The 27,186-nt window shown below is 39.3% G+C and overlaps 1 protein-coding gene and 1 non-coding gene across 3 annotated transcripts in view; both read left to right on the plus strand.

Moving 5' to 3' along the window:
• Positions 1–435: 435 nt before the first annotated feature.
• Positions 436–550, plus strand: LOC146381291 (U5 spliceosomal RNA). Its single transcript, XR_014801238.1, has one exon. It is a non-coding gene; the product is annotated as a U5 spliceosomal RNA (small nuclear RNA).
• Positions 551–1,859: 1,309 nt separating this feature from the next.
• arhgap27 (Rho GTPase activating protein 27) overlaps positions 1,860–27,186 on the plus strand; it is a 31,545-nt gene continuing 6,218 nt past the window's right edge. The window contains exons 1-10 of one of the 2 annotated variants that reach the window (XM_084937259.1): positions 1,860–1,989; positions 4,433–5,249; positions 17,488–17,964; positions 20,268–20,510; positions 21,645–21,725; positions 22,811–22,933; positions 24,492–24,581; positions 24,707–24,769; positions 26,655–26,722; positions 26,812–26,899. In XM_084937259.1, coding sequence (XP_084793385.1) covers positions 4,491–5,249; positions 17,488–17,964; positions 20,268–20,510; positions 21,645–21,725; positions 22,811–22,933; positions 24,492–24,581; positions 24,707–24,769; positions 26,655–26,722; positions 26,812–26,899 — 1,992 coding nt within the window. In that variant the 5' untranslated portion in view covers positions 1,860–1,989; positions 4,433–4,490. The remainder of the gene's footprint in view (positions 1,990–4,432; positions 5,250–17,487; positions 17,965–20,267; positions 20,511–21,644; positions 21,726–22,810; positions 22,934–24,491; positions 24,582–24,706; positions 24,770–26,654; positions 26,723–26,811; positions 26,900–27,186) is intronic. The other variant, XM_084937260.1, reaches the window with a different exon arrangement.

The raw sequence follows: 27,186 nt of genomic DNA on the forward strand, positions 1-27,186 counted from the left end.
CGGAAGTAGTAGGAAGGACTTCTCTCGTTTCAAAGCCCATCCTAACAGTATGTTGCGCCTGCGTAAACCTTTTTCCTATTCTTTGCACTTATTTTCCTTATTTGTAATCACTTAATAATTAATTTAGTCACAGTATCGTTTCTGCTCAGTTACAGACCTAGCAAAGCTTCCGAGTGCAGTATTTTAGCCTGAAATAGAATATTACCCATCATGCATCGGGCCTAGTACGCCAACTCCTTTTAAACCTACGTTTTCGCTCTAAAGCAATTCATATAGATTTTTTTAATATATATGAAGTGTTTTATATATTTATATAAAGTAGATCCCATAAGTACAGTATTCAAACTATGCACGTTTGAGTTCAGCTCAACGACACCGTGAGTGTAATGAGTATGTCGGAAAATCACACCTCCCCGGGTCGCTACATTCAGTAGTACACTCATGTTTCTCTTCAGATCGTATAAATCTTTCGCCTTTTACTAAAGATTTCCGTGGAGAGGAACAATATGAGTTATAACTAATTTTTTGATGCCCTGCTTATCGCGGGGCTTCTGTACTTGTGAAAAGAATACTATACGTTGCTTAGAATAGTAACGTTCCGCGACGTTTGAATGAACTTAATGCGGAACTGTCTGTATCAGTAAGTAGTATTAACCGGCAATGTTGTAGTTCCATATCACCCGAATTTGACTTGCTTTGAACTTACACAATAATTCTTATCTTTCAGGAGCACATTTGAATTTTCTCTCTAGTACAAATGTTAACAAAAATGTGAATAAAAATATAAATTATGGCTCATAATTACAAGCCTCACCTCTCCAAGATGTCTTTACCAGAAGCAAACTAAGCAATCAACATATAAAGTAGATTAAAACTGATGGATTTAACGCAATTGATAATGCTGATTTTAAACAAAAACAACAAATTACTTTAAAATGCATTCAACAACAGACTCAAAACCTTTAAAAAAAATTCACAGGCGTTTATTTAACAACTGTGTTACCTTACTAAAGGTTTGTTTGTATTGCTTCACACACTGAAGACCTAGATAGTTTTTGTCTTAATTTTTATTGTTACCATATTGAGCACGTGTGTAAGGAAATATGCAACATAAAACCGACACCGACTGTATTTTTAACGTAAATGAAGATATGAGTGTTTTCAGTGTCTAATGTAATCCACAGAAATGTGATTGCCTTGGATCTACTTCAGATCTCGTGTCTTTTTTCTTTCCTCGGTTCTGTATAAACACGGTTTAAATTGGTTTATAAGAGAGACCGCAGTATTTCAGTGATTCACAGTTTAGTCCAGTCCAAATCTGCGAATAAGACAAAATAAATAAGTAAGGAAATCATCACTTGGACTTAGATGTGTATTTTATTTAACCTAAAATTCCAGAAGAGGGCGTACTTGGTTTTAAAGATATACACATGAAGCTACAACTACACACATAACTACCCTGCTTTTCTAAAGTATTGTCTTATGGTCCTATTGGTAACATACTCTATTAAGTTTAAAAGATTTCATTTTTGCATTCCCATTACATACATAAAACATTAAACTATATTTGTTATTTTCAATAAGAAAAGAGTTAAACTGTCCTTAAAACTCTATGTTTACCATGTTTATTTATTCACAGTGTTTGCAAAATATTATGGCAGACTGAGTCAGCACTTGGTCGGACAATCCCATTGGCTTTTTGTGAGCAATTTTCTGTGAAAACAAAGCACATTTAAAGAAAACACTGGGAAGTGTGGTTAAAGTCAGACTTCCCATTTCTCGTGGCTTTTGTGCTATAATGCCTCACCATTTGCTTCTTTCGGTGCATTCGCAGAGGCACACAGAACAGGAAATAAGAGGGAGGCAAACGAGCAGAAATGATACATGTAAGCAGCAGGTTGAGCTCCGGCTGTTTAGATACTTAGGTGCCGCTTCAAGGCTGCGAGACTGAAAAACTACTGTCGGGGAATGCTGGGAGGCAGAGATGAGGCAAGTAAACCAATTTTAACTTATGAAGTGTGAAATTCAAGGGTTAGGTTTGATTTTATTGTTGAATGTTGAACTTTAAAATATGCCAGAAGACAAAATATGAGAATTTTACCCATGTTGGTTAACTTTTCCCCCCCATTATTTATAATTTTGCATTTTTATGTGCCTTCAGTGTATGTATGATTTGGCATTATGTAGTTTCTTTTAAAAAAGCAGTGTATGAGGATTTTAACAATACGGCTAGCACTATTAGCAATACGACTGTCTTTTGTGGTTTTATTTTGTTTTTAGTATGACTAAATTTGTTGTTTAAAATGTGCTTCAGAAGATAATAAAAAGCAGTAAACATTCAGAGTCCTCCGTAGCAAAAACATAGCCTTTAACAGGCAAACTGAGATTGCTGAGTGACGTCTGCCTGACGCTGAGACGAGGACGGTGCAGGCTTCCTGTTTTGTGGCTAAGCAATTACTCAGTCTGCTGCTCAAGCTCAAGTTTAGGTTGAAGTTGCTCTGCAGCAAATGGAAAGCAACTTCCATTTCCTGTCTAATTCTGCGCACACACATAGAGGCTTTTATCTCTGCCAGCCTTTTGCTCATTACTCTAAATTGGAACTGCATTAGCCTTTCTGGTAAATCAGTATTAACATAATAATGTCAAACACTAACCATGAATGGATTATTGGACAGGCAGACATGGGTCCAAGTGCTTTGAGTGCTCGATGAAAGAAGAAAAAGAATATAGATGTTACAGCTATGTAGCATTATTTTTATCAGGTCTTAAAATTTGAGAAATACAACCTCAGATGAACAACAATGCACCCATATCACATTATTTATTAAAAACTCATCCAAAATGAGGAAAAATATGGAAATCTACAGAGACTTAATAGGTCAACAGCTTTTGAATGCTTTTCTGTGTCTTTCACATCATTGTGGTGAAAATTTGGCCCACTTTCTGTTTATACACAGCCCTCCCGTCATTGCATCTTAATCAGTTTGAGGTCTGCTCTTTGACTAGACCATTGGAATGTTTTCGCATTTTCAGCCATTCTGTTGAGTATATTTGCTGCTGTGCTTGGGAGCGTTGATCTGTTGCATGACCCAGTTTCAGACAAGCTTTATCTATTGGACAGATGGCCTCACATCTGACTCTAGAATACTTTGGTGTACAGAGGAGTTCTTGGGTGACTCAGTGACTGTGAGGTGACCAAGTCCTGTGGATGCAGAACAAGCCCAAATCCTCATCCATCTACCTCCGTGCTTGACAGTTATGAGATGTTTGTGCCCATTTGTTTGGTTTTTCCCAAACATGGTGCTATGCACAATAGCTAAACATCTCCACTTTGGTCTCATCTGTCCAAAGGACATTTTACCTAAAGTCATATTGTTTGGTCAGATGTAACTTTTCAAATCTAAGCCATGTTGCTGTGTTCTTTTTAGAGACAAGAGGCTTTCTTCAGGCAACCCTTCCAAACAAGGCATACTTGTTTAGTCTTTTTCTAATTGTACTGTAATGAACTTTAATATTTAAGCCCTTAAAGCCGGACATTTGAATTCATTCCCAGAAAATTCGAATTAGAGAGTTTATTGAACTATCTGACAAATTTGATTCAAAAATTACTTGAAATTTAATTTCTATATATGGCTTTCAATTTGTTTGTTATTTTCTTTTCTTTTCCTTTTTTAAATGTCTTAGAATTTGATTGAGGAAGTATTTTAAGAGAATAAATGACTCTAATGATGTAGAAGTCTCAAACGCGCACAAAAATTGGTTTGTATCAAATATGATACACTAGGTGTTAAGGGGATAGCATGCTCCTGCGAAAACGGGAAACTGTCTTGAATCTTTTCCACTTGTGAGTAATCTCTCTTGCTGTAGAATGGTGTTGTTTGGAAATGGCCGTATAACCCTTCACAGACTTGGCAGGAAGTCCTAAGAGTGTGTCTAATTTTTTTACGCACTGCAGCTGCATTTTGTGACTGTTTGTCAGATAAACAATGACACAGCGTAGGTGTCATGTGTTGTTGTGCATCTGATGTTGTATTTCCCCAAGAAATACAACATCATCACCATGATTCTAAGCAGTAGTTCATTTCCTTTTTACCAATTGTGTTGGGGTGTCAAAGCAAAAAAGCCCACAACCAACACACACTAAGCACTTAAGTGTTATGAAGACATGCAAAAAATAGTCTCCTCTCTATATACACATATCTATCTATCTATCTATCTATCTATCTATCTGTGTCTCTCTCTATATATATGTATGTGTATATATATATATATATATATATATATATATATATATATAGTGTGTGTGGGGGGGGGGGCAATTTGAGAGATTTTTCACACAATCTCGTAAAATGGGATCACGAAACAAAAACAAGCAATGAACTCTGAACACTTTTTGACACCCACCCTAACATCACATTTCCTCTATTTCCAGTTTCAAAATGTTCCCTGTGCGTCCACATTAACTGGGAGTTGATGCCCTGCACAAGAGCATGGAGCACGTGTCAGTGAAGTTTGAGTACGAGTACACAGCGAAAGATGGTCGCCGAGTGTCCATAAAGCCAAATGAAAGTTACATCCTGGTCTCCAAGACTAATGATCACTGGTGGCACGTTCGCAAAGACCAGCACACCAAGCCCTTTTATATTCCTGCACAGTATGTGGAGGAGCTCTCGGCCACTGGTGGAGACCATCTTCGTCCTAATAAGCTGAATTCAGCTCAGGGTCTGACTGTTAGTAAGCCAGTGGATATGACCAACGTAAAGCCACGTAAAGGGACAACAAAGAGTCGTCCATCATCTCAGGATGTTCCAAAAGAGACCTACCGCTTCTCCACTTTTGGTTTCGGTGACGACTTACCAGAGGTGAAGACAGATGTACAGACTAACAGCACCTTTGTACATACTCTGAATAATGTAAAAATGCACAACTCAGCACCTCCAAAGGCTGAAAGCACCCAAGTGTATGCAAAACCTCATCTGGTGCCAAAGGTCATAAAAGAAAAAAAAGAGTCAAAAATCTCACCGCAGGATGATACTGCAGAGCAGACCTCTGCACATGATGAGGATATGGATTTCCCTTTGCCCCCACCACCCACATATGACACCATACCAGAGCTAATCGTCACAGAATTTGACACTTTTCCCGAGCCTCCGCCTCCTCTTGTTTCACTCGACACGCATCCCCCAGAGAGGCAAAGTTTCAAACAAACTGCAGAAAAAAATTCCATACAAGTACCTCCTACGGAGCAGGTAAGACCCACATACTTTTTTTTAATGCTTCATTCATTCTATATCACCTCAATTGATGAACATGAGGGTTTTCTGCCACAAGAGGGCGCAATTTTGTCATGTAAGGTATGGCAGCTGTGCTCACACATTACAGTGCTTTAAAAAGCTTTAACCCCCACTGCAGGTTTGACTGTGTTATTGTTTAGCACTGAATTAATGCACGTTTAAAGCCACAAAAAATGCGCCTTCAAAATGCTTGTATTCATGTTTTTATGCAACAAACACGACAAACTAGACTTAGTTTAGAAGTTTCACTTTATGCAGCATAAGAGGAGGTAATCACTTATGAAACATGTGCAATGAAGCGCTGCTTTATTTTCAGAGAGAACATAACAAAAACATTGGGAACTTCTGCTGCATGTTGGGGATCCCAGGTGAAGCCTCGGCCCATCTGTGGCTCTAACTATTTCACTTCCTGCTCTTAGGAGAACTGAGAAGAGAACTGACTAGCATTTAAACATCAGTTTCAACATCTCAAACTCTCAGACTAGTAAACTTGAATTCCCATAGAAAGATTTATCCGGTTATCTCTTCTCTGTCCACTATAAACAGTAGAAAAGTCAGTGTGCTGAGAAACACACTGTGTGACATTACGTATTATTCAGATATTTATATATATATATATATATAAGTAAAAGACCCAAAACAAAAATAAAGAAGCACAGTTCTGTTGATGTTATTGATCATACAGTATTTGCAGACTGTTATTAAACCTGCAAACATGTACATATCTCAGTATTTATTATCCTTAACATATTGTCTTGTCTTTTTATTCTAAAGCATCTAAAACTGTAATCTTAACTGATTTTTATAAAGTACATGGCAAAATCCAGATTTAAATGGCCTGCTCCTTAAATAGAAAACCTATGAGCCGAGCAGACCCATTGTCTGGGAAAGCCCACGGGACACGGGCAGAAATAGGATCGTGTGGAGGCTTGAATTGAGTCAAGAAAGGTGAGGCTTACATGCTGCACCCCAAAAAAGCCTACAGGCAACGACAGGCAACATGACTTAACATATTATTATATTACTGTTATTATATCTTTCAAAAGCTGTGAAAATACCTGAACTGGAGCTAGTAACTGTAAAACCACTGAACTGACTAGCGTTAAGGATTCAACTAAAAACAGTGAAGGTACCTAAGTACTGTTGGGAACACAAAAAAAATCAAAGAGAAGAATGTGTTGTACAAAAAAGGGCCCCATTATACTAGTAATACCTTAGTAGTACTATTAATGCATATGTATCCATTCTAACCAGAAATGGGAGAACTTATTTTTAGGAGCCAACCTTCATTAAAGCATAAACTGTATTTAAAAGATGGACTTGGACTCCTGTCACCACTGCTTTCTACATCCCCATATTCGTATGGTGGTGAAATGTCAGTCACAGGGTAACCATGATCTTTTAGCTAACAGGTTTCACAATGCACAAAACGATCATCATGTTGTATTCAGTAAAACTTTAAACTAGCAAATGACATCATAAACTGATCAGAACATTTTTGAGGCCATAGATCACGAGAGCTGAGGGCTATTTGAGAAATAAAAGACATCTGTTGTACGAAGTACTAAAGGGTTAGCTCTCTTTTTTAATCTAGTTAAATCACCATGGTAACCTACCTGTAACAGGTAAGGCTCAGAGCATGTTTTAAGTGCTATAGAGCTTTTGTGCCGAAGGAGAACAATTATTTTACATATGTAACCTGTTACTAACAACACAGGATTGTTTTGTTTTTAGGTTTTGTCGCGCCAGCTAATGCAGAGAAAGCTAAGCTATGCTGAACTTGTTTCATAGTACAGCTCCCTAATGGTCATCAAAAAGAATGTGGGTTCAAAGTGCTTCAACATGGGCTGTATCCAGCTTTTATATACAGTCTTTGTTTGAAAGCTGCCGCCTACATTACCCATAATGCTCTGAGGAGCGAGCTTCAGCGATCACTTCTTTCTAAGTCTACATCCCAGGATTTATATGCGCTTTTTAATTGTGTTGTCCCCAGCCCCTGCTGACTCAAGGGACATCCCTTGCGGCAGTTTGCCGAGAGTGCGCGGCTCTTTCTGAAGCTACAAAACACTCAAATCAAATTCACGCCCAAGATCAACAGAGATTCACGTGTAATATTATTGAACGTGTTCCTGGTTAACCTGAGCACTGAATGGTTGGATTTGCTTAGATATAAGATCCCACCATTTATTGGTGTTGACACTAGTGAAGGAAGGACTTAGAATACCGTTTCGGTTGATTGCGGTGTGTCAGAGCCAGCTCATCAGCATATGAATGCCCGGTCTTTCCCTTCATGCCATTTCAATGGCTGAAAAAAAGAGGTGTTCCTTGAATACTTCGGTAAAAGCTGATTCAAGACCACAGTTTTACTCAGCGAAAGTTTCTGAGGGTGCGGGATCACTTTTATCAGGTGCGTATGGTTCACCTTTGTATTAAACAGATGTGGTTAAACTTCGGGAGGAGCTGGAGGTTTGCAATGGATGAAACGGCTTTGCAGTGCAGCTGAAGGAGGGGCTTTTATTAGCTCTGGGACTTGAAAAATACAGTCTGTGGCTGTGATGACACTCCAGAACAGGTTACAAACAGGTTGTGTCAGCTGGTTGACCTTTCCTGGGGAGAGGAAGGAGTTAAAGCGAAAATCTGCCAGCCACTCCCAAAACCTCCAGCTGCTACCTGGTTTCCCAGCACCGGTTACGATCCGGGGAATTGTGATCATATGCGCACGGCAGGGAAACGATGAAACACACGGCAACATTTAACCTTATGTTCCTGTCGGATGTAGTTTGGTGACTTGAAACTTTTGCTTCAGGTAAGTTTCACGACACTTCCCGTCGTCTTTTGCACCTGTTGCAAGGAATACGTGACGTCAGACAGCACTGGGGTTTATGAAGGAGAAGGTGTGTTTGATTGGGTTTCTGCTCAGTTTCTACCAAATGTGTGTGGCACTTTGAGTCATGTAATGTCTACAGCCTCTCCCACTATACCCAGTGATTTGGTGTGCATTACGCTGTAATTACCAGCACAGTTTGTTGCTTCAGTGGGAGATTTTTACCACCTCCCAGAAATGATTTTTTGCGAAGTGGTGCAGTTGAATTCCTGCATTTTAAACCATAATTTGTCCTTCTCGTCTCCTCTGTGTAAACATGAATGAACCCCCCACACACTTGTAACGGGACTGTAGACGTGCCAGGACCCCTCAAGTGCATTAATTCTTACCCCACAATGGAGGGCCATCTCCATGGTGATGCGAGGGGGTCTGGCCTGACTCCCAACAAGCAGGGCTTTGGAGCTTTTAATGCCAGCCCTGCCATGCAGTTGGCGTGTGTGTGCATATGTAATGTGCAGAACTTGCAATTAGCCCAAAATGTAGGTCACTTAATGTGGTAGGGAGTTTGAGCTGTTCTGGGCTTTCAGATGGGAAGTTAAGTTTGTCAAGTGAAGCTCAGGTTGTGAAACTATTGTTGTAGAATGCAAACTTTAATTCAGGTCTGATGTTTATGGCCAGTATGACTCATAAATACCTAACTTGTGTCAATTGGCTCTTTTATCATCCAGAAGTACAAGGTTCAATTATTGATGTCTGGCAGAAAAAGTAAACGTGTCTCATAATCCATATCACAGATAGCACTGGAGCCTTTGATATATATACATGTGTATTGGCATTTTAAAAGTAATGCCTCACCCTGCACCTTTTAAGACTAATAATTCCTGCTGCTCTGTGAAACAACATCAGATGCCAAGAAACTGCTCCAACAGGTAGTGTGAGTGTCCTGTCAGGCATTTCTGTGCACAGCACATGTGTACATCAGGCAGAACGGGTGCTTTTAGCTTCCTGGTCAGGCAAGTCCTTTCATTTTCACCACATTTTAGTTTTGGTGAAAATAAGTATGCATATTATGATGTGTTTTGACAGAGTTCGTTTTTTTATAGTTTAAGGTTTAACAACTTGTTCAGCAAGTAAGTGTGAGACAAGAACTAAATATATACCGTGACCTCAGAGAGTCAGACTTAGTTCCAGTTTATGCCTGTCATGTTTTACCAATACATTTCTCACATTCAATATTTTACACTGTTGGTAAATAAAACTGCTCTTGCGAAGGTAATTTGGTTTGACTTGGTTCTTAAGTCGTAATTTAGGTATTAAACATATAGTTATCTGTAAAACAAAAGGACATATTTTGTAATTTTATGTGGTAATATGAGATTACATAAAGAGATATGTAATCTCAGCCTGTTCAGCCAGGTGCCTTGAGAAACAAGTGATATTTTTGTACAGATGTCAAAGCATGTGTACAAAATCAGCCCCTCTTCACTGTACAGTTGACTATACAGTAGGTTCACCATTCTGTAGTGATGTCCATATGTACAGCTACACCCTATTCAGTGCATTTAAAGTATCTCACCATGCCTTAAGTTCTGACTCCCAAGTAGGCACACTGTTACCAACAGGTTAGTGAAGTCCGCTAATGAAACATTCAGTGTTTTGATGGTTTAAACATCGTAAACATTACAACAATAAAATCATTGTTGTGATGTTATTCAGTAAGACCATAAACTATAAGGTCATCATTACAGTGTTTTCTGTGGTCACAGAGCATGGGAGCTGAGGGCCCCCATAGAGTTCTGTGGAACTGGAAGTGTTGTTACAACTACATGAATGAGCCCGTACTAGTCATTAAACATGCGAGTTTAAGGCCCTTCCCTATTCGCAACACTTTTCAGATTTTGAGACGTACTGTAGATGTAAAATAAATCTATAACAGGAAACAGGAAATTTGCCAGTAGTGTCCATCCAGTAATGAGCGTGCTATGTACTCTTTTAAATAAAACTCCCAAAATAGGACACTGGGATTAGTGAATGAGTGAATCATTTTGGACGTAACCACAACCAGAAGCGTTTTTGAGGATTTCATAAATATATTCTTGACATTTGTTGTTAAACGTTAAATTTCTGAGCATTTCTCTCCCAGGTCTTGGATGCTTAGCTCTGTGACTTTATTGTAACCTTTTTAAATTATTATTACTATTTTCATAGTGCAGCTGCTCATTTAGTTTACAAATGCAAAATAATGTAAAACTACTCTAAAGGAAGCTTCGGTTGGTCTTTATCAAGGGATGTATTAGTCATATGCTCAGGAATGTCTTTTGTGCAATTATTATTTTTAAAATGCTTTCTTAGTTTTGTTATGATGTGCTTGCTTACAGTAATCCTGCCTTTTTTTCTATTTGTTAAGAACTAAGAAAAAGTTTCCAGAATCAAAAGCTGCAAGTGAAGTCCCGAATTTTATTTTTATTTCCAGTGTGTTTGCACGCAAACTGTTGATATTTACTTTCACCTGTAAAAAATGTCAAGGTGGTATTTTTGCAAAACACCAAGGTTTCCATTTCACTTGGCTGGTTTATAGTTTCCCCAGAGAGCATTACTTCGACTGGTACTTAAATCCTCCCTCGCTCCTACACAGAAAACACTTCACCTACAAAGTGTGAGTGGGAGAAATCTGAAATCAACAAACAGCATCAGCGGGTTTTTCACATCGGCATGCAAAGCTGGCCTGGAGAGCATAGATAAGAATGTGATAAGCTGATGGATTCCACATTGGGCATTTATGGAGTCTTCCAGGATTCTGGACCAATGATGAGTGTGATGTAAGAGGGAGTGGAGCCAGACCGATTCAATAGCTCAACTGTGTGCTTTGTGGCGTGATTTGGGCCCCAATTTGGTTCTCCATTGTTTGATTGGATGAGCGCTAATGTGGTTAAGTAATCAAGCAGATTGCTGCTTCATGCATAGCTGAGGGCAGAGAGGTGTCTGCTCTGCACTGAAGGGTTTTCTCCTTGAATAATGCTCAAAAACATTATCAAAAAGGAGCCATTTACTTGGCATCTTAGACAAAACAATACAACAGATATTCTCCATTACAGCTGGAAACGTATCTCAAAATCTGACACAACACTATCATTATTTCTGTGATTAGATGGATTTGACTAGCAAACTATCTTACTGAAGCACTTAAAGGTGTACTTAGGTGCCTTCTTCATCCAGTAAAAGCTTTTTATATTGCCATTGTGTAAACATAAATGAAAGAATTTAGGCCTTCTCTCACTGTCTTTATTTCTACCAGTGTGTAGGCCGATTTTATGCGAGGAGTTCGGGTTGAGCTTGCAGTGAAAATCCAAAAGATAACACTTTTTTCCCAAAAGCTTCTCTTCTTCCCTACAGCACCAAACAGGTTCATAGCTAGCGTTTGTAATGAAAATGTGCCCTCAGTACACTGACAGCAATAAAAGATTGGCTTCCAGCACAATAGAAATTCCATGAATGATACAAACAAACGCTGATATGAATTTCCATGGGGCCACGCTTCAGTAAAATTAATGTTAAGATGAGCTAGACTTTTTGTTCATGGAGGGAAAACTGTTCAGAACTGATCATGGGCTAATCATAGCTTGTGCTAGCTTGTTAGCTAGCTTGTTGGCTATAGTAAATGTAGCAAAACATCCTAACTGGTTAAGTTCAGCTAATTAATCCAAATACCTGGGGTTAGTCGGGCCTGTATGTTGTTTTTTTGCAATTGGTAAAAGCTTTGTCATGCTCAAGTCAGTGTTATTTCAAATAGTCATTCGTACATTATATACACTGGGCTCTCAGTTGCTGTACAAAATATATGCAACATTTTAAGCTTATAGTCCATCTGTAGTGTAGTTGTGTACACATTTATCTTACTAGTGAAAGATCCCCAGTTTGATCCAGAGAGGAGACACAAATTCTTTTGGGGTTGTGTCTGTGGCAGTATTGATAGCTACCCGGTATGACAACTCCTTTTGAATAAGGGAGCCACTGAAAGTAGCTTTTATGAAGCATATAGTGCAAAAGAATAAGCAGGACAAGCTTTTGTATACCTTATCACCCATATGTTCACTAAAATGTCAGCTAATATTATGCAGGTGGTTTTATGCACATTACAAATAGAAGATTTCATGCAGGGGAATCAAACATGTGGCCCACGAGTTCATTCTGGCCTGCTGCATGACAAATGTGAAAACTGTATTGAAGTCATTAATAATTCAGCTTTTTTTGTTCAATAAACCTAAGTACAGAAGTAGACAGCTGTCGAAAGTTAAATGCATTTCTGCGTCTCAACAAGTTGTGTGAATATAAAGTGTTATTTTCTTTAGTTATTTTGTTATGACACTTAACTGAAAAATGTAAACTTGATATATTAAGTTTCAGTTCTCTCAGGCTGTCCTTTACTTTTTTATATAAATAGTTGCAAATAGTTGATAGTTCATTAAAAATAAAAGCTTTCACACTAACTTAAAGTTTCAGTTACATTTCAAAAAACCTCATGTGAAGAGCCACAACTGCCACCTAACTTTATTGGTGTACATATAGCCCACTAACTAATACACCTGACACTCCTGCGTTAATGAAAATGCTTTTTGGATGTTCTTTGCAGCACTGTCTTCTGCCGTATGCCCTGCAACCTGCAAGAATTTAAATTTCAACAATATAAAAAGAGAAGTTACACTCAAACCTTATTCATGATAAAGCCAAATTCCAAATCTTCCATAAAAGTTACCCACACACTCTGAAGCCCAGCTGGCTATGTTGTCCCATGCAGGAGGAAGTGTTGACTGAACAATTCAATTGAACAGAAACTAGACTTCCTGTTTCAAGCATCCACCCACATGGAGTCTGTAGATTTAGCAACACTCATCAGACAAACCTGTGAAAAAGCAGCTTTTCCATTTCATTTTCTGGGAAATGTTTGCTCCCCCCCCCACCCCACCCCCCACCCCCACACACACACACATTATTAGCTGTGACCTAGTAGCAGGTCTCAGCCATTAATAAAGTGTAGGCACTAGTGGCACTTAGGTGTAGGCATTAGTGTACACTTTACACACTATATGGAAGCTGCTGGTTCTACATAAGAAAACCAAGAGATTTTAAAAGCTCTACCGTTTCAAAACATCTTTCTTTTCCTCTGTTGTGAATATAGCATGTTTCCTTCGAAAAAGTTTGTTTCCATTGCTGTAATTTCCTTTTTTATCTTATGGGTACTCAGTCAGGAAGTAGGTTGCAGTGACCTGCAGAGTTTCTGCTGCTCCCTCTATCTTACAGTTCCCTCTGTCTTGTTTTCACTGTGTGTTTCTGCTTTGGGCTGCTGGCAGACGGTTACCCTCTACCCCCCTATCCTGTGCACAGGAATTCATGCATAGGCGCGCACAAACACACACACAGTCTGACGTGCACGCACGTCTCACCCAGTCCTTACACAGTCCCTTCCTGCTGCTGTTGTCACACAGCTCACAGTTCTCCTTTCAGTCTGGGTGCAACTGTCACAGCTGCAGTGTGAGGAGGATGTAAGCTTGTGCTTCTTGGTGTGCACTCACCTCTATCCCAGCACAAGCGGACCGAATGTAGTCGCACGGTTAAGTCGCTAGTTTTTGGTGTCTTTTGGATGGATGGCTCCTCTAGATAGTACAACATAAAGATGGTGGAGATGCAGTCCAGGTTTTGGCCAGGTCACCGGTCCAAGCGGGGCATGGCCCTGCCGGTGCCTTCTAAGGTAGGTGATCGTTATTTAAGAAGCTTATAATGAAAAGCTCAGTTTTATTCATTGGTTTGTTTTTGTATCCTTATAAACTTGATAAATGATGTGCTTCCTGTTTTCTCTAACGTGATCACATCGCCCCTGCACTTATTTTGTTTCCTGTACCAAGTAAGGTGACGTACATGGCGTACTAACTGTGCCATGTTGGTTTTTAATGTTAGTTTGGACCCAAACTTTGTTTGTTAGTTCGGTTCCTGTGTTAGAGTGATGTTGGTATCAGTCTCAAAGATGTAAATTTTCATCTGACATGTGACTGATAGTCTTGGTCTTTATGGGTTGACGTTTGAATCGTTAATTTTGTTTGTACAACAACTTGATAGAGCTAAAATTAGCCTTTAATTTTTCAGTACAGTTTTTGGACACACAGTCATGTAACTAAAGTTGACATTGTCGCCAGGTTCATCCAAACATTTTCCCAAAGCAAAGGCATCAGTTCAGAGAAACTTCCTTACAAATCGAAGATCTGCATTCAAATGTTAACTACAGAACGCACTTAAAGGCTTAAAAGCATTATTGTGTTTAATTTTTTTTACCTGATTGGTGTTTTTGTGAACAAAAATTAACATTAACAACTCAGACGTCATTGTAAATAGAGTCCACATGGGCTGAAAATAAGGGGTTTTTTTTACTATTTATTTTCATTACTCATAGTTTCCAGATGTCTTGGCTCATTTAAGCTCATTCACGGTTTTGGGTTCTGTTACTATGAGATTTGTAGTATTTGTAATATTGTAATACTTTGTAAGATGGTGATAATACAACAATACAAGTCAGGCTGTTTTATGTAAAGTTTAGTTTTTATTTTACTGCCATTTTACTAAAAATGTTTTCACCCACCCACCTAGCTTTAGTGTTTCCGTTTTAGTGAACTGTATTAACACTGGTAGTAAGTACACCATAATTCCACCTACACGAGTGACTGATATAACTATGCTCAGATGTTGTTGTTGTATTACTGTATATGCGTATGCGCAGTTTTGCTTCGATCATGTGCAGTTAAGTTTTAGTGTTTTCTCCAAAGGATAGGGACCTTCCAGCGTAGCTATTTCAGAGATCAATGATGCAGCTCTTTCATTTCCTCTGTGTCTGTCTGTACAGTTGTGTTGTTCAGGATCAATGTGTTTTGGGGTCAGCTGTCTGGTTGTCCTCATCGCTTGCCTCATAGTTATATCGAGATCAATAACTAAGCAAAGTCAGCCAAGTGATAACACTGTATAGATAAAAAACACACACAGTGCAATAGAGAAATGCTCTCGTTGCTCTTTTATTTTTATCACCTACATTTATCTGCCTGCTCTAAGTTGGGGTACTGTGTGGGTGACCCAAGTGGTTAAAGCACATAGACCAACCACAGCGAGTCTCTGATCAGTTCCTAGCTCACTCGACCGTCACTGCATGTCAATCCACTGCTCTCTTTCATTACATTTCATTTGTTTTCTCTTTTAAGATTATTTAAGGATTTTTTATTATTATTTTGGCCTTTACTACATGTAAAGAGTCAAATAGGATCATGTCATTGACTGGGTGGGAGAGAAAGCAACACTACTTCACTGGATGTTGCTGTTATGTGGCATGTACTGCAATGATTTGGCTTCCAAGGTGCTTTTTTCCCACAAGTTCTGCTTCGGGACTCTAACAATGACTACTAAAGCCAAAGGTGCTACAAAAAATGGCCTTTACTTGTTCTAAAACAGCCGCATCTCTATTTCAAATACTCATTGACAACTAATAATCCTGCATTCCCAAGCAAAAGAACTCATGCAGAAACAGATTACGTTGGTGGCTGTCATTGTATCTAATAAATAAAGTCTGGAAAAGAATATAACAATGTAATTGATGCCGACTGACTTTACATATATGTGTAGTGACTTCCTCGTTTCTGAGGAAGGAAAAACTGTACAAGTCAGGCTTGAAACAAGAATCCGTGCACGTTCCAATGCTCAAATTATAAATAAGGTTTGCAATAGAAACATGCAGGTTTGATTATTCTTGGAACTTTGTCAGTGTCCTGATTACCGTGTTGCATTTTTTCCTTTGACCGTTTTTTATGTAGATAAAAATGGACTAAATACTATCGCCCAGTGTATGTGCATGTATATCGTGCAGTAAAAACGGTCATATTTGCCTTTCGGGTGTAAAGCAGTTAAGGAATAGTACCTTAAAACTGATCATAGTCTAAATGAGGGCAGCTCGGATAACCAGACGATGTCCATGACGGTTATTAAATATTAGCGTATTGATATAATGTCAGTTGCATACATACACTACATTTAGTTATATTGTAAAGTTACAAATAGACTGTCTCCCCACCTCCAAGCAGTTGTATGTTGTGTTTAATATGCCAAAAAAAGATAATGCCCAACAAACAAAGCTTTAGATGAATTTGACGGAGAGCATTTCTGCTATTTTTGCATCAGATTTTCTGCAGGTATTGCGCTATTATTGTGATTGTAACATGTACTGAGTTACTTTCTGCTGCTTCCTGTTAGCACTTTTTTCCTTTTGTGCACTCTGTTTATTGCAGTTATGACCAGATACAGCACTGACATGCGCAGGTCTCAAGTCTTGATAAATATAGAAAATGAGACTACCTATGTGACAAGAGGTAGTTTATGGGAAAGTCTGTAGCAGAAAGGAGCCTGTCTTTTTATCTGTGCCACCATGTTCAGAAGTCTTACAAAGAGGAATAGTGGAGCACAGGTGAGAGCACAGTAACTTAAAGCAAAGGGTTTTTTGTTTTTTTGGGCAGGAGTTGTTTCAGGTACCTACTTGTAACTAAGGAAAGGTTGAGGACAGTGGCGGCCTTTCATCGCACTCACTGGTGTTCTTTAAACAAATTAGTTGTGATGATCAGGATTGTTTTGCATGTTGTGTTCCTGCCATGCAGCAAGTGGACTCATGTGGAACTCTGTTCATGAAAGCAACGTGACACTGAGGACCTAACAACCCATTGAGAGAGAAAATGAACAGAGAAAATGAAATGAAATAGGTAGTTAACTGGTTTGCAGTCGAACAAGAGGACCAAAGCTGATGCACAATAGTAACACTTACCCTAGTTTTCAGACATCTATGGTTGGCCTGTGGTTTGGTGTTATTGGTGTGGTTGTTATTTTTATTTTTTTATTTTTTTATTTTTAATACAGTATTTAACAAAAACTTCACAAAACCCACCACTGATCAGCACATGATCAACTATGGCAGCAAGTGCTAAATACAGACGGGGCTTAAACCTATGTGGAGGTGTTTTTGTGGACAAATATAGGTTTTGATTATTACTGAGGGAAGAGCGTGTCTGTGGGGGTTTTTCAGCTCTAAGCTACTTCCTGTGCTCTGTAAGATGCGGAAGGCTGACTTATAAAGAGCAATAGTAAGAGCAGTGGACTGAAGACAAGTACTTGACACCGCTGACAATACTTGCGCTACTTTTTTGTGTGTTTACAGGAACACTAAAGTGACAAGATCTGAGTTTGACACCTTCAACAATGAACTCCACAGAAGAATCTACTTTGTTTGCTTTAAACTTGTGTTTTGTAATGTAGAAGCACATATGAATGAGTCCCTTCTTTGTTTTTCCATAGGTGCAGGATGAAAATCTCCGGTCAGCAGTGTACGTCAATGTAGCAGAGCTCCGGAAAAGCATCTCAGAGTCTCCTCCATCGGCTCCTTCGTCCTACTCTCCTTCCTACCTTAACCCAGAGGGATGGGAGGTGCACGTTGACGACGAAAGTGGACAGGAGTATTACTACCACCCCAACACGGGGCGCACAACCTGGGACAGCCCTTTTGTAGACCCCTCCACAGACCCCGAACGACTCTCTGCAGAGGAGCCTTATTCCCCCTCACCTCCTCAATCTCCTGTTCTTTCTCTGTCTACCGCCTCCCCACCGGCGTGGACCTCAGACTGGGAGCAGTTAGTGGATGAGACCAGTGGTCGCCCATACTTCTATAACCCAATGTCTGGGGAAACATCTTGGGAGCCCCCTGAGCAGCCTCAGAGCCCCTACCCGCCTCTGATGGAGCCTATGAGTGTGCACAGGTTTCATGAGGATGAGCGGGTAAGGACAGCATGGCTGCTCTACTTAGCCGCTCTCTGTCTCCTGTTTTAGCTTCACCCAAGGGAAAGCTGTAAATACAGTCTGCTTTTAATGGAATTAAATCTCCTGCACCTACATAGCTAGTAGGACTCATTTTCATCAGGGAATCTCACAGCCCTGGCACTTAATATCCACAACAGTGGACACTAAGTAGTATTGTCTCTTAACTTTAAATGAAGACAGGCATCTGTCCTCATTTTAAATTAGCTAAAAATTATTGGCGATGTTTTGTTTCTTCTGGGAAATTGGGCAAATTTGAGAAACGGTTCACTTCAAATTACCACTCACATTTATATCATGAAAAGTTTTTTAACAGTGCAAGCAGGCAGTGACCCCATTTTTCCCCTTGAATGACTTTTCTGAGCTGGAGAAAAAGCATTAATAGGCCAAGAAAGAATAATACATCGAGGTCATGAAACTATTCTGACTCATTTATGAAAGTCATAGGGAAGTCATCAAGCTCTATTTCGGGGTCACAGTAAGAAATTATCCAATCAAGATGATTCCGTGGGATGTAGCAACATTTCAAAACAGGAAAGGGCCGAGGAGGCGTTAATACTTTTACTATTATTGTTCTTTATTAAACAGGAAGTGAAACTCTTGGGATTAAGCGCATCCTAGGCCAAGAATGGCAGTATTAACATAGCATGTTTTTAATAGTGAGAGAAATCAGAGCCTATGGAAAACAAAACTGCATATTGTTGTTTAAAACTTGGGTATCTCTTGCTTTGAAACAGCAGCGCTAATAAAACAGGAGGTCAAGATTCACCAAGGGGGGGATTAAATCATTAGACTTAGATGGCAACTGACCGTGATGGTATATCACAGAGCTAAGCATCAAAATCTCAGGAACCTTAAGCAACGTGCATGAATTAATACTTTTTCGTGAATGTTGGTATTACTGTTCTTCAATCTTGAGTTATTAGTGTTTACAGGGAGGCCTGCAGTTCTAAGTAAAAAAGATTAAAAATTGAGCAGTAATAGCTGTGAATGTGTATTCTGGTGAAATTCATATGTTGTAATCGTGATGAAATAAGCACAAGTTCTTCCAGGGAGTAAAGGCGCTTTTTTCTTTCTCTGTGCTGGATATGTTTGTGTTTGTTGAGGGTTGTGCAAGGCGGATGTTATATTCCTCATTAGAAATTTTGGACTTATTAGAGTAACTTTGCATAATTCAGAGTTGAAAATAAGCCTTAATTATTTTATACCGGGCCTTAATGCAGTCTCGGGTTCCTACATTGTGTGGAACAAGCCATTTTAGCTTCCTTTAAGCCAGCTTTCCTCCATCGTGGAAACAGAGAGGTTCTGGGGGCCTCATGACATCATATAGAGCCAATAGGAGAAAAAGCAGTTGAAAACAGCCCTGCACAGCAGTCTGAAACCTGAGCTTTTGGCAAGATACTATTTATATCTAATAAAATCTCATTACTCGTAACCTTGGCTACATTGAATATGAGCTTACACATGTCAGAAAGTGAGGCATAATAAAGTCTCTTTAAACAAAATGTGATTTTCTCCATTATTCATTTGTTATATATGAGCAGCAAAGAAAAAAAAAGGCCGGGTCACCAATTTATCTGAAGGAATTTTATGCAGTGATAAAGGAGTTGACTCATGATTACGACATTCATCAGAATACACATTCATTTTCTGCTCTGTTTTTTTTTAGCCCACCAGAATAACAGCAGGCTTGACTGTGAGAAATATACAAGCATGATTATAAAAACATAGTTGGTGAATTAATGAATTCATTGTTTTTACATCGAGGCATGGATATATATACAATCCCGACAGCTCATAAGGGTTACGTTTAGATTAATTGATGCTTTTTAATGCCTAAAAATGATATAAAGTGACGATAATTATTTTATCCTTGACATAAATTCTCACTTATCTTTTGGTTTTTTAATGTTATGCTTACAATAAAGTTTGCAAAGGGGGAACTATTTCCATTCAGGCCTTTCATTTGTCTTTCTTACTTTTGCAAAAGAGAAGAAATTGCTTCATTTGAAGCCTTAAAAACTGTCAGAAGATGGATTTTGAGACTTTCATGTAGAACCACGTTGACTCTTTTCCATATTTTAAGTGCTTATGCATTGCTTTGCCAAATCAAACCAGTTCCTAGTTGTCGTTTAGTATTTTCCTTGTAAAATAAAACAAAAAGTGTATCTTTTTGGAAAATGCTCCCATTTGGGTCACAGCTCATGTGTTGAACCCTGAGTGGGACTTATGTGTAACTTAATGCACTGTGTCTTCATCCCCAGCCTCCTTTACCGGAGGAGGACTACCCCTCGGAGGATTACCCGCCTGCAGATCCACCAGAGGGCTATGAGGACACCCATGCCACAGGACCTCCAGCCCCAATCCCAAAAGACTACAGCTTCAGCCATGTGACCCGGCCCGTAATCCCCAGGGCCAACCTGGACCGCAACACCCCAGCTGGTTGGAACCTCACTGTGGAGAAAGATGGGACGTGGGTGTTCACCAGTGAAAACTCTCCAGATCAGGTCTGCCCAATCAGGATTCAGGTTAATTATCCTACAAAATGTTTGTGTGGTGAATGTGATGAAACGGCTTCAAACACGTTCCAGCATAGTTACCATGATGATTGTTTGGAAACCCAGTATATCAGTGTTATCTGTGATTATTTTGACGTCATTCCAGTTGTGCAATTATCCAGGGAGGCGTGTAGCTAGTGTGGCTAAGAATAGAGTTGAGAGAAAATGACAAACACTGCATATTTTCCCCATCACACACTTCTGTCCGGTTACTGTGTGAACAGACCATGAATCTGTTTTGGAAAGTTACAAAATCATCACGTGCAGTCCACCCAGTTTGACTCCTGGACAGGATTTCAGGCTCCATTCACTGTAATATGTTTTTGCCAAAAAATGTGTCATTTTAGTGCGTTAATGCCAAGCATCCACGCCACTTTTAAGACCTTTAAAACAAAGTCTTATGGAAACCCTAGTGTTAGTTCAAATATGGAGCAGTGTTTTATTCTTCGTGGACTCAGAAAGTTTTTGAAGTGGTGCTCGGGTGGTGCTCGGGTCTTGTTAGTCATAAAAAACAAATAAGATAAACATCATATCTGGGCTGTTTGAGTTCTCCTCTCCTGTTACCTAGATTTCCTCTAGTAATAAATCGCAGTTACAGTCCTGGTTTGCTTTGTAAAACTACATTCTATCCTCAAATTACCACTTAGTTCTTTCAGTAACAGTTTCACCTCATTGGCAGCCAAAGTGGAAAAAACTCTGGTTGTACTGTTTGTCTATTGCCATTCTTCCTCTGTAGTATTTTCAAGAAGAAACCAGTTCTCTGCTTCCTGTTTATGCTGCGCCATGCGCGCCCAGCCCATGCATGACTGGTCATGTGATGTGCATTTGCAAGCGTCTTAGTTTGTAATTACATTACATCCAAATATGCGACAAAGTCCTCATCTGGACTGAGATTAGCGTGGATACCATTTTCAGTAACATTTTCTCCAGCAGCATGCAGCAGATCATGTGTGAGCGTTGTTTTAGTCCTAAGGAAGTGAAACTACCTGAGCAAGACATTTTTTTTTTAACTATTTACAGTAATTAACTTTTTCTGTAACAACGAGACATGTTTAACTAAAACAAGTGCATTGTGTGTAACAGTGGATCAAGTCTTTGGATGAGCAGGGGCAGACCTACTACTATCTAAGAGATGGCTCCAGGTCTCTGTGGAACCTGCCCGAGGTAAAGATCTCACACCACTTAACAAAGTAGTCGTCAGCGTTGTTCATGCAAGATTATCACTGATTCTTAGACATGTTTTTACCGTTTGGATATAAATTATGAAAATCAATTTCTACGTAATGCTAGTAGAAATACAGCGCTTTTCTACTGTACTTGAGCACTCAAAGTGCTTTATACAACATGTCTCGTTCACCCTTCACACACACATTCACACAGCCACTTTTTCTTATTCCAGGTGTTTCTATCAAACAGTCGCACTTCGATGAGCAACTCGGGTTTCAGTATTCCGATTAGTAGATGACCTACTCTACTTCTTAAACCACAGCCACTGCCACTGCCACTCCTGTACCCCTCTACTTACTGCATGGTAGATTTGAATAAACAGGAAACAAGCGTAACTTTATATGTATATTCATAGAAAACTTCTTACAGAGTAGAAGCACAATGCTCTGCACAATGCATAAGCTACCACAAAAGTTGCAGTTGCAAAACGATGTAGATAATGCAACACTAAGACAGTAGGCAAGAAGAGAAGATCAATTACTCAAATCAATGTTAAGAAGCAGAATTAAAACTGAAATAATATTAAGATGATCAGGAGACCAGTAAAAATGATACAGTCCTAGAAATCAAATCTATAAATGTAGCATACATTTAATAAAGTGATCATTTTATGCTGCTAAAAGGTTTAACTGAACAGGGATGATTTTAGCTTATTTTTGAATACTGGTAATGCTGGAGCACAGCTAGTGTTATAAACTGGGAGCTCATTCAATTAGCTTAGAGTATAAAAGTTTTAGGGAGACACAGAGTGTAACGAGACAGGTAGTTGTTCCAGATTACCTGAGGGTTTGAGCCATCTCATACTCAGGCTCTTAGAAATAAGGATTAAATTTTGAATATGAATTCTATAATTAAAGTTTGTTTTTTTTAACTAAAGCACCATATTTCATATCTTTTGGCAGATAAGTAGCATCAAACTTTCACTTGTCTAAATTAAAGCAACACTGATCCTTAAAGTTGTATCCTTTCACTCATTTTCTTGCATTTAATCAATGAAACTAAACTGTGTTTTGTCCCTCTAGGCCCCTGTAGCTTATGGCCAGTTGAGGGTGGAGAATGGCATTGAGGCGGATGGCATGTCTGTCATCAAAAACTGGAGACACACCGTGGGACCTGCTCAGTTCAGCTCTGCCCAGGAAGATGGGGTACGAACATGCACATGCATATACACCCACTAATAGCACATGCTTGTTTAAGCACAAGCTGTATCACGTATTCAGGGTGTGTCGCCTGGGTTAAACAGAAAGCTTTAGTCAGGCAAAAGTGGTGAGGGTAAGTACCTGTTTAACAATCAACACTACTATGCTTTTTAACCCTTATTTAGCAAGGAAAATTAGCTCCACACCACGCTTATTTACAGAAACAGAGACTCAGAGGGAGGATGAGGGAGAGCAAAAAGCGATATTTCCACAAACACCTGTGACTTCTGGTATACAATAAAGGGCTTGTGCTAAACAAGTCACCTCTAGCAGTCAGGGGTTCAAAGCAACCGTGTTGCTCAAGGGCACAACACGGTTGCCTGGATTTCTCTTCACTGGAACCAAAGAGTTTACTCAAACCAAGAAAAACAGGCTTTGGATCAACTGTCATCTTTTTGATATAAAGTTTCATTTTTTTATTAGCATGAAAAAGCTGAATGATGACCAAGACTGTAAGCAACAGTTTCTTTTTTCTTTTTTGTCGCACATCTGAAACATAAAAAGACCAGAATTATAATAATAAGTGAGGTAATACAATTGTGTATTTAAAAAAATTAAAACCAAGTGCATATTGTTAGGTGATTGTTGTTCTTCTAACCATTTAATGCCATATTAACAAGGATAGTGCTCAGTATTGAACACTGAGAAAATGTGACAGATTTAAGAAACCAAGAAACTACATTTCATATCTTCAATCCCTAGACAGATGTTACAGTCAAACTAAAAACTAAGTATTAAGGTGGTGTTTGGAGAATCAAGTCAGGACGTTGCCCAAAGTTGTTTTCACACGTAGCACACAATGCCAGATAGCCTGGGTAGAGCTTGCAAGGGCCAGTGCACAAGACGCTCACTCTTCAGTACATGACCTGCATAGTCAGGGATTAAGTCTTTGTGGCAAATAAAGTCTAAAAACTTTCAGGGCTGCAGTGCACGTATGCATGTGAAGCACGGAGATAAATAGATAACACCGATTTACACATACAGGATGCCCACCCACAGCCTCAGATATCTAAATCTTGTAAGCCACATCATAGAAAATGACAGGGCAAAATGCATCTTCTATACAACCTACATGCACATTTAAGCCATTAATATATACCTACATGTGAATCATGGATATTTTGAGATTCAGAGTCAGTCAAAACGTATTTTTCCCCACACACGGTAACCATTGTGCCACGGTGGTGCAGTATTTCGTATTTCCATAGAAAGAAGAGTCTGAGTATGAAAATGAAGTGTAGCAACGCTATCGTCAAAGTGTTATCAACACATTGTTGTTTTTTCCAGTACATGCTACATTTGCAGCTATAGTGCAACAAATAAGCACATATTTCATCATGTAAGAGTTACTTTAGCTCCTCCTGATGATATAAGATGTTAATCATTTAAAGAAATGTAAATCTTATCTGCTGATTTTGATTTCTGCTTATTCAAAATTTAAATTTACGTGCTTGGGTAAGCTTTGTGGGTTTTTTGAATGACAAATCTCCTCACTGTCTTTCAGAGATTCGCCCCGACTCACAGGAGGAACACGTCAGACTACAGCTCCAGTGACAGCTCCAGTACAGGAAACTCTCCTGAGACGCAGCAAAATGTGAGTGGAGCTTGTGTCCTGCCAAGGATTGTACTGACTGACTGCTTTTGATGAATTCTCAGTAGCAACAAAATTACTCTGATCTTCACCTTTAACTGAAAGGAGTTCTGTGTCTCTCTCTTAAGGCTTTTGGGTTTTGGCCCTGGAGAAATCCTTATTATCTGACCTCAAAGTGGCTGCGCTATAATGTGGGTGGTTAGTTAGAGAGCTTGCCTGCCCTTGATCTATAGATAGGTGCATCTATCTATCTATGATGGGCAAAAGGTGTCATTTTTTAGATAATTAGCGGAGCATTTGTTGCACTCAACCAGTTTCATTCCATGCATTAAATACTGTACTGTATTGAAATCACCCCATTGCTCACCCTTGCTGGAAACCTGCAAACCCTTTACTGTATGTTTTTGCCTAAATGTGCATCTGGCTGAAGACAGATCTGTTGTCTAGAAACTGTGATAGATCCGGCCTAAAAGTCACTCTTGTAGATCAAAGGACAAGTTATGTGAAGTTCTTCTTTTTTCTTACTTTAAACCAAAATTGATTCTTCCAAGAATTTTTATCTGTTGAGCTCTCGTTCTGGCAGCTGTACTTAATTTTATAAGAATGTTGAAAATTTACACAACCCTGCCACTGTTTGATCAATGCGTATCCTCTAAAACTAGTCCCCCGGAAATCAACTTTGCACACACTGGGTTGACATTTACTTATATACTATATAGTGGTTCACTGTTTTAGAAGTCTTGTGGTGTTAGCGTCTCTTTAGTGTTGTGGTTCACACAGTTGCCTAACAAGTGTAAATTTCCTGTTCAGTCTGGGGAGGGGACGCAGATCCCTCGGGGTTTGTTTTAGGAATGCAGAGCTACCTGCTGTGGTGACCAATTTTGAGGGAGCAGCTGAAAGCAGCTTTGTTACTGAGATGTTGATCAATTTCATATTCATCTGTTTTTTGGGGGCGGGGTTTTGTCAAAGCCACAGGAAGTCACTGGTGATGGGCAAAAGAGCTGCATTTGGCACTGTCCGTTCAAGACCCCTGTGCTAGAGAAAAGCTGCTGTGCTGTTGCCTTAAAGCCTTAAACAACACATAACAGGACTAACACCATAGTTTTAGCACATTGTGGATGTCATGTTAGCGTATTTGAAGCTTTCCAAATTTTTGCAAAAATGTATGCCAAGCATGCCGTAAGAAGAAATAAGAGTCTAAATAACAGTCAGGTGCTGTTAATCAAGTAAACGGGATTAACTGATCATCAGTGAGTGTAACCATCTCTATAAAAACAGAAACTTTGACAGTTAGCTAGTCTTTAGGTGTTGTGTTGCCGCGCTATTTTCCAAGAATTGGACATCCCAGCAAATTCAAACAAGGTAGAGTGTAAACTCTACAGGCCTACGTTAGCATGTTAAATGTTAAAGTTCACGACAGTACAGTTAGACTGGACAAGTGCATTTTGTTAGGTTTACAAACCACAAACCTGCATCTGAACAAACCACCAGACTCTTGTACTGTACTATACCTTTGACAGACAAGACCAGAGTGGAGGTGTCTGTCCATAATCCACAACACCACATTCGGTGAAAAACAAACATGGCGTATCGACACAAACACCTCCTACAAGTTATCAACCCTGGTGGTGGAGGGGTGATGATCTGGTTTTGTTTAGCAGCCACAGGATCTGAGCACCTTGCAGTTGACCTCTGCATAGCAAAAAATTCTAGAGCCCAATCTGAGGACAGATCTGTCTGACAGGTAAAGCTGGGTCATGCTACAGGACAGAAATCCCAATCCCAAATCTACAACAGAATGGCTGAAAAAAGAAAAGAAGAAAACTGCTGCGAAGTAAAATCAGCACCCTTGGATGTGAAACATAAAATAAATTAATAATTATAACAATTCTTTATGCAGTGTATTGTAAAAGAGAAGGCAGTGCTGTTTAATATACTCAGTATGCATGATGCTGCTGAAGTTTGCGTTCAACCTGCTGTCCTTCATTTCATCCCACAAGTAAATTTTACTCATAAGCCTGATAACTAAACATGATCTGCAAACAATTCAAAGATGTTTATTGTTTGTATTTTTAGGTGCAGAACTTGGAGAAAGCTGGAATTCTTAATAAAACAAAAGTGTCTGAGAATGGAAGGAAAGTAAGGTAAGAAGTTGCTTTGAGGTGTATTTTGCAAGTATCTAACTCACATTTCTCGAGTTTCTGTGTTACTTATGAATCTTCTCCCATTCCAGGAAAAACTGGGCCCCAACGTGGACTGTTCTCCATGGAGGGGTGCTGACGTTCCACAAGGACCCAAAATCTGCATCATCAGGGGCCGCGGTATAGTATACGCTTTGTATTAACAACGGAAGCGCTCATATTAATAATATGAGCATAATAATAGGAGCTCTGACACAGCATTCTTGCTCATTTCTGGCAGGGTTGTGACTAAATGTAGTCACAACTCTTCATGAAATAAGTTTTCAGTTCTTTCTTCTTGCATTTTAAATATCAACTATCTGTTCTTATCATCTGCACGATACTATCACATTTCTCACCTGAGAGAGGGAAAGGAAAACCTAAACTGCAGCGTGTTGCCAGCTGAGGTGTCACCTTTATGAGAATGC

Source organism: Perissodus microlepis, chromosome 8 (genome assembly GCF_051167445.1).
Source record: "Perissodus microlepis isolate ML-2025 ecotype Zambia chromosome 8, ASM5116744v1, whole genome shotgun sequence".
Lineage (NCBI taxonomy): Eukaryota > Metazoa > Chordata > Actinopteri > Cichliformes > Cichlidae > Perissodus > Perissodus microlepis.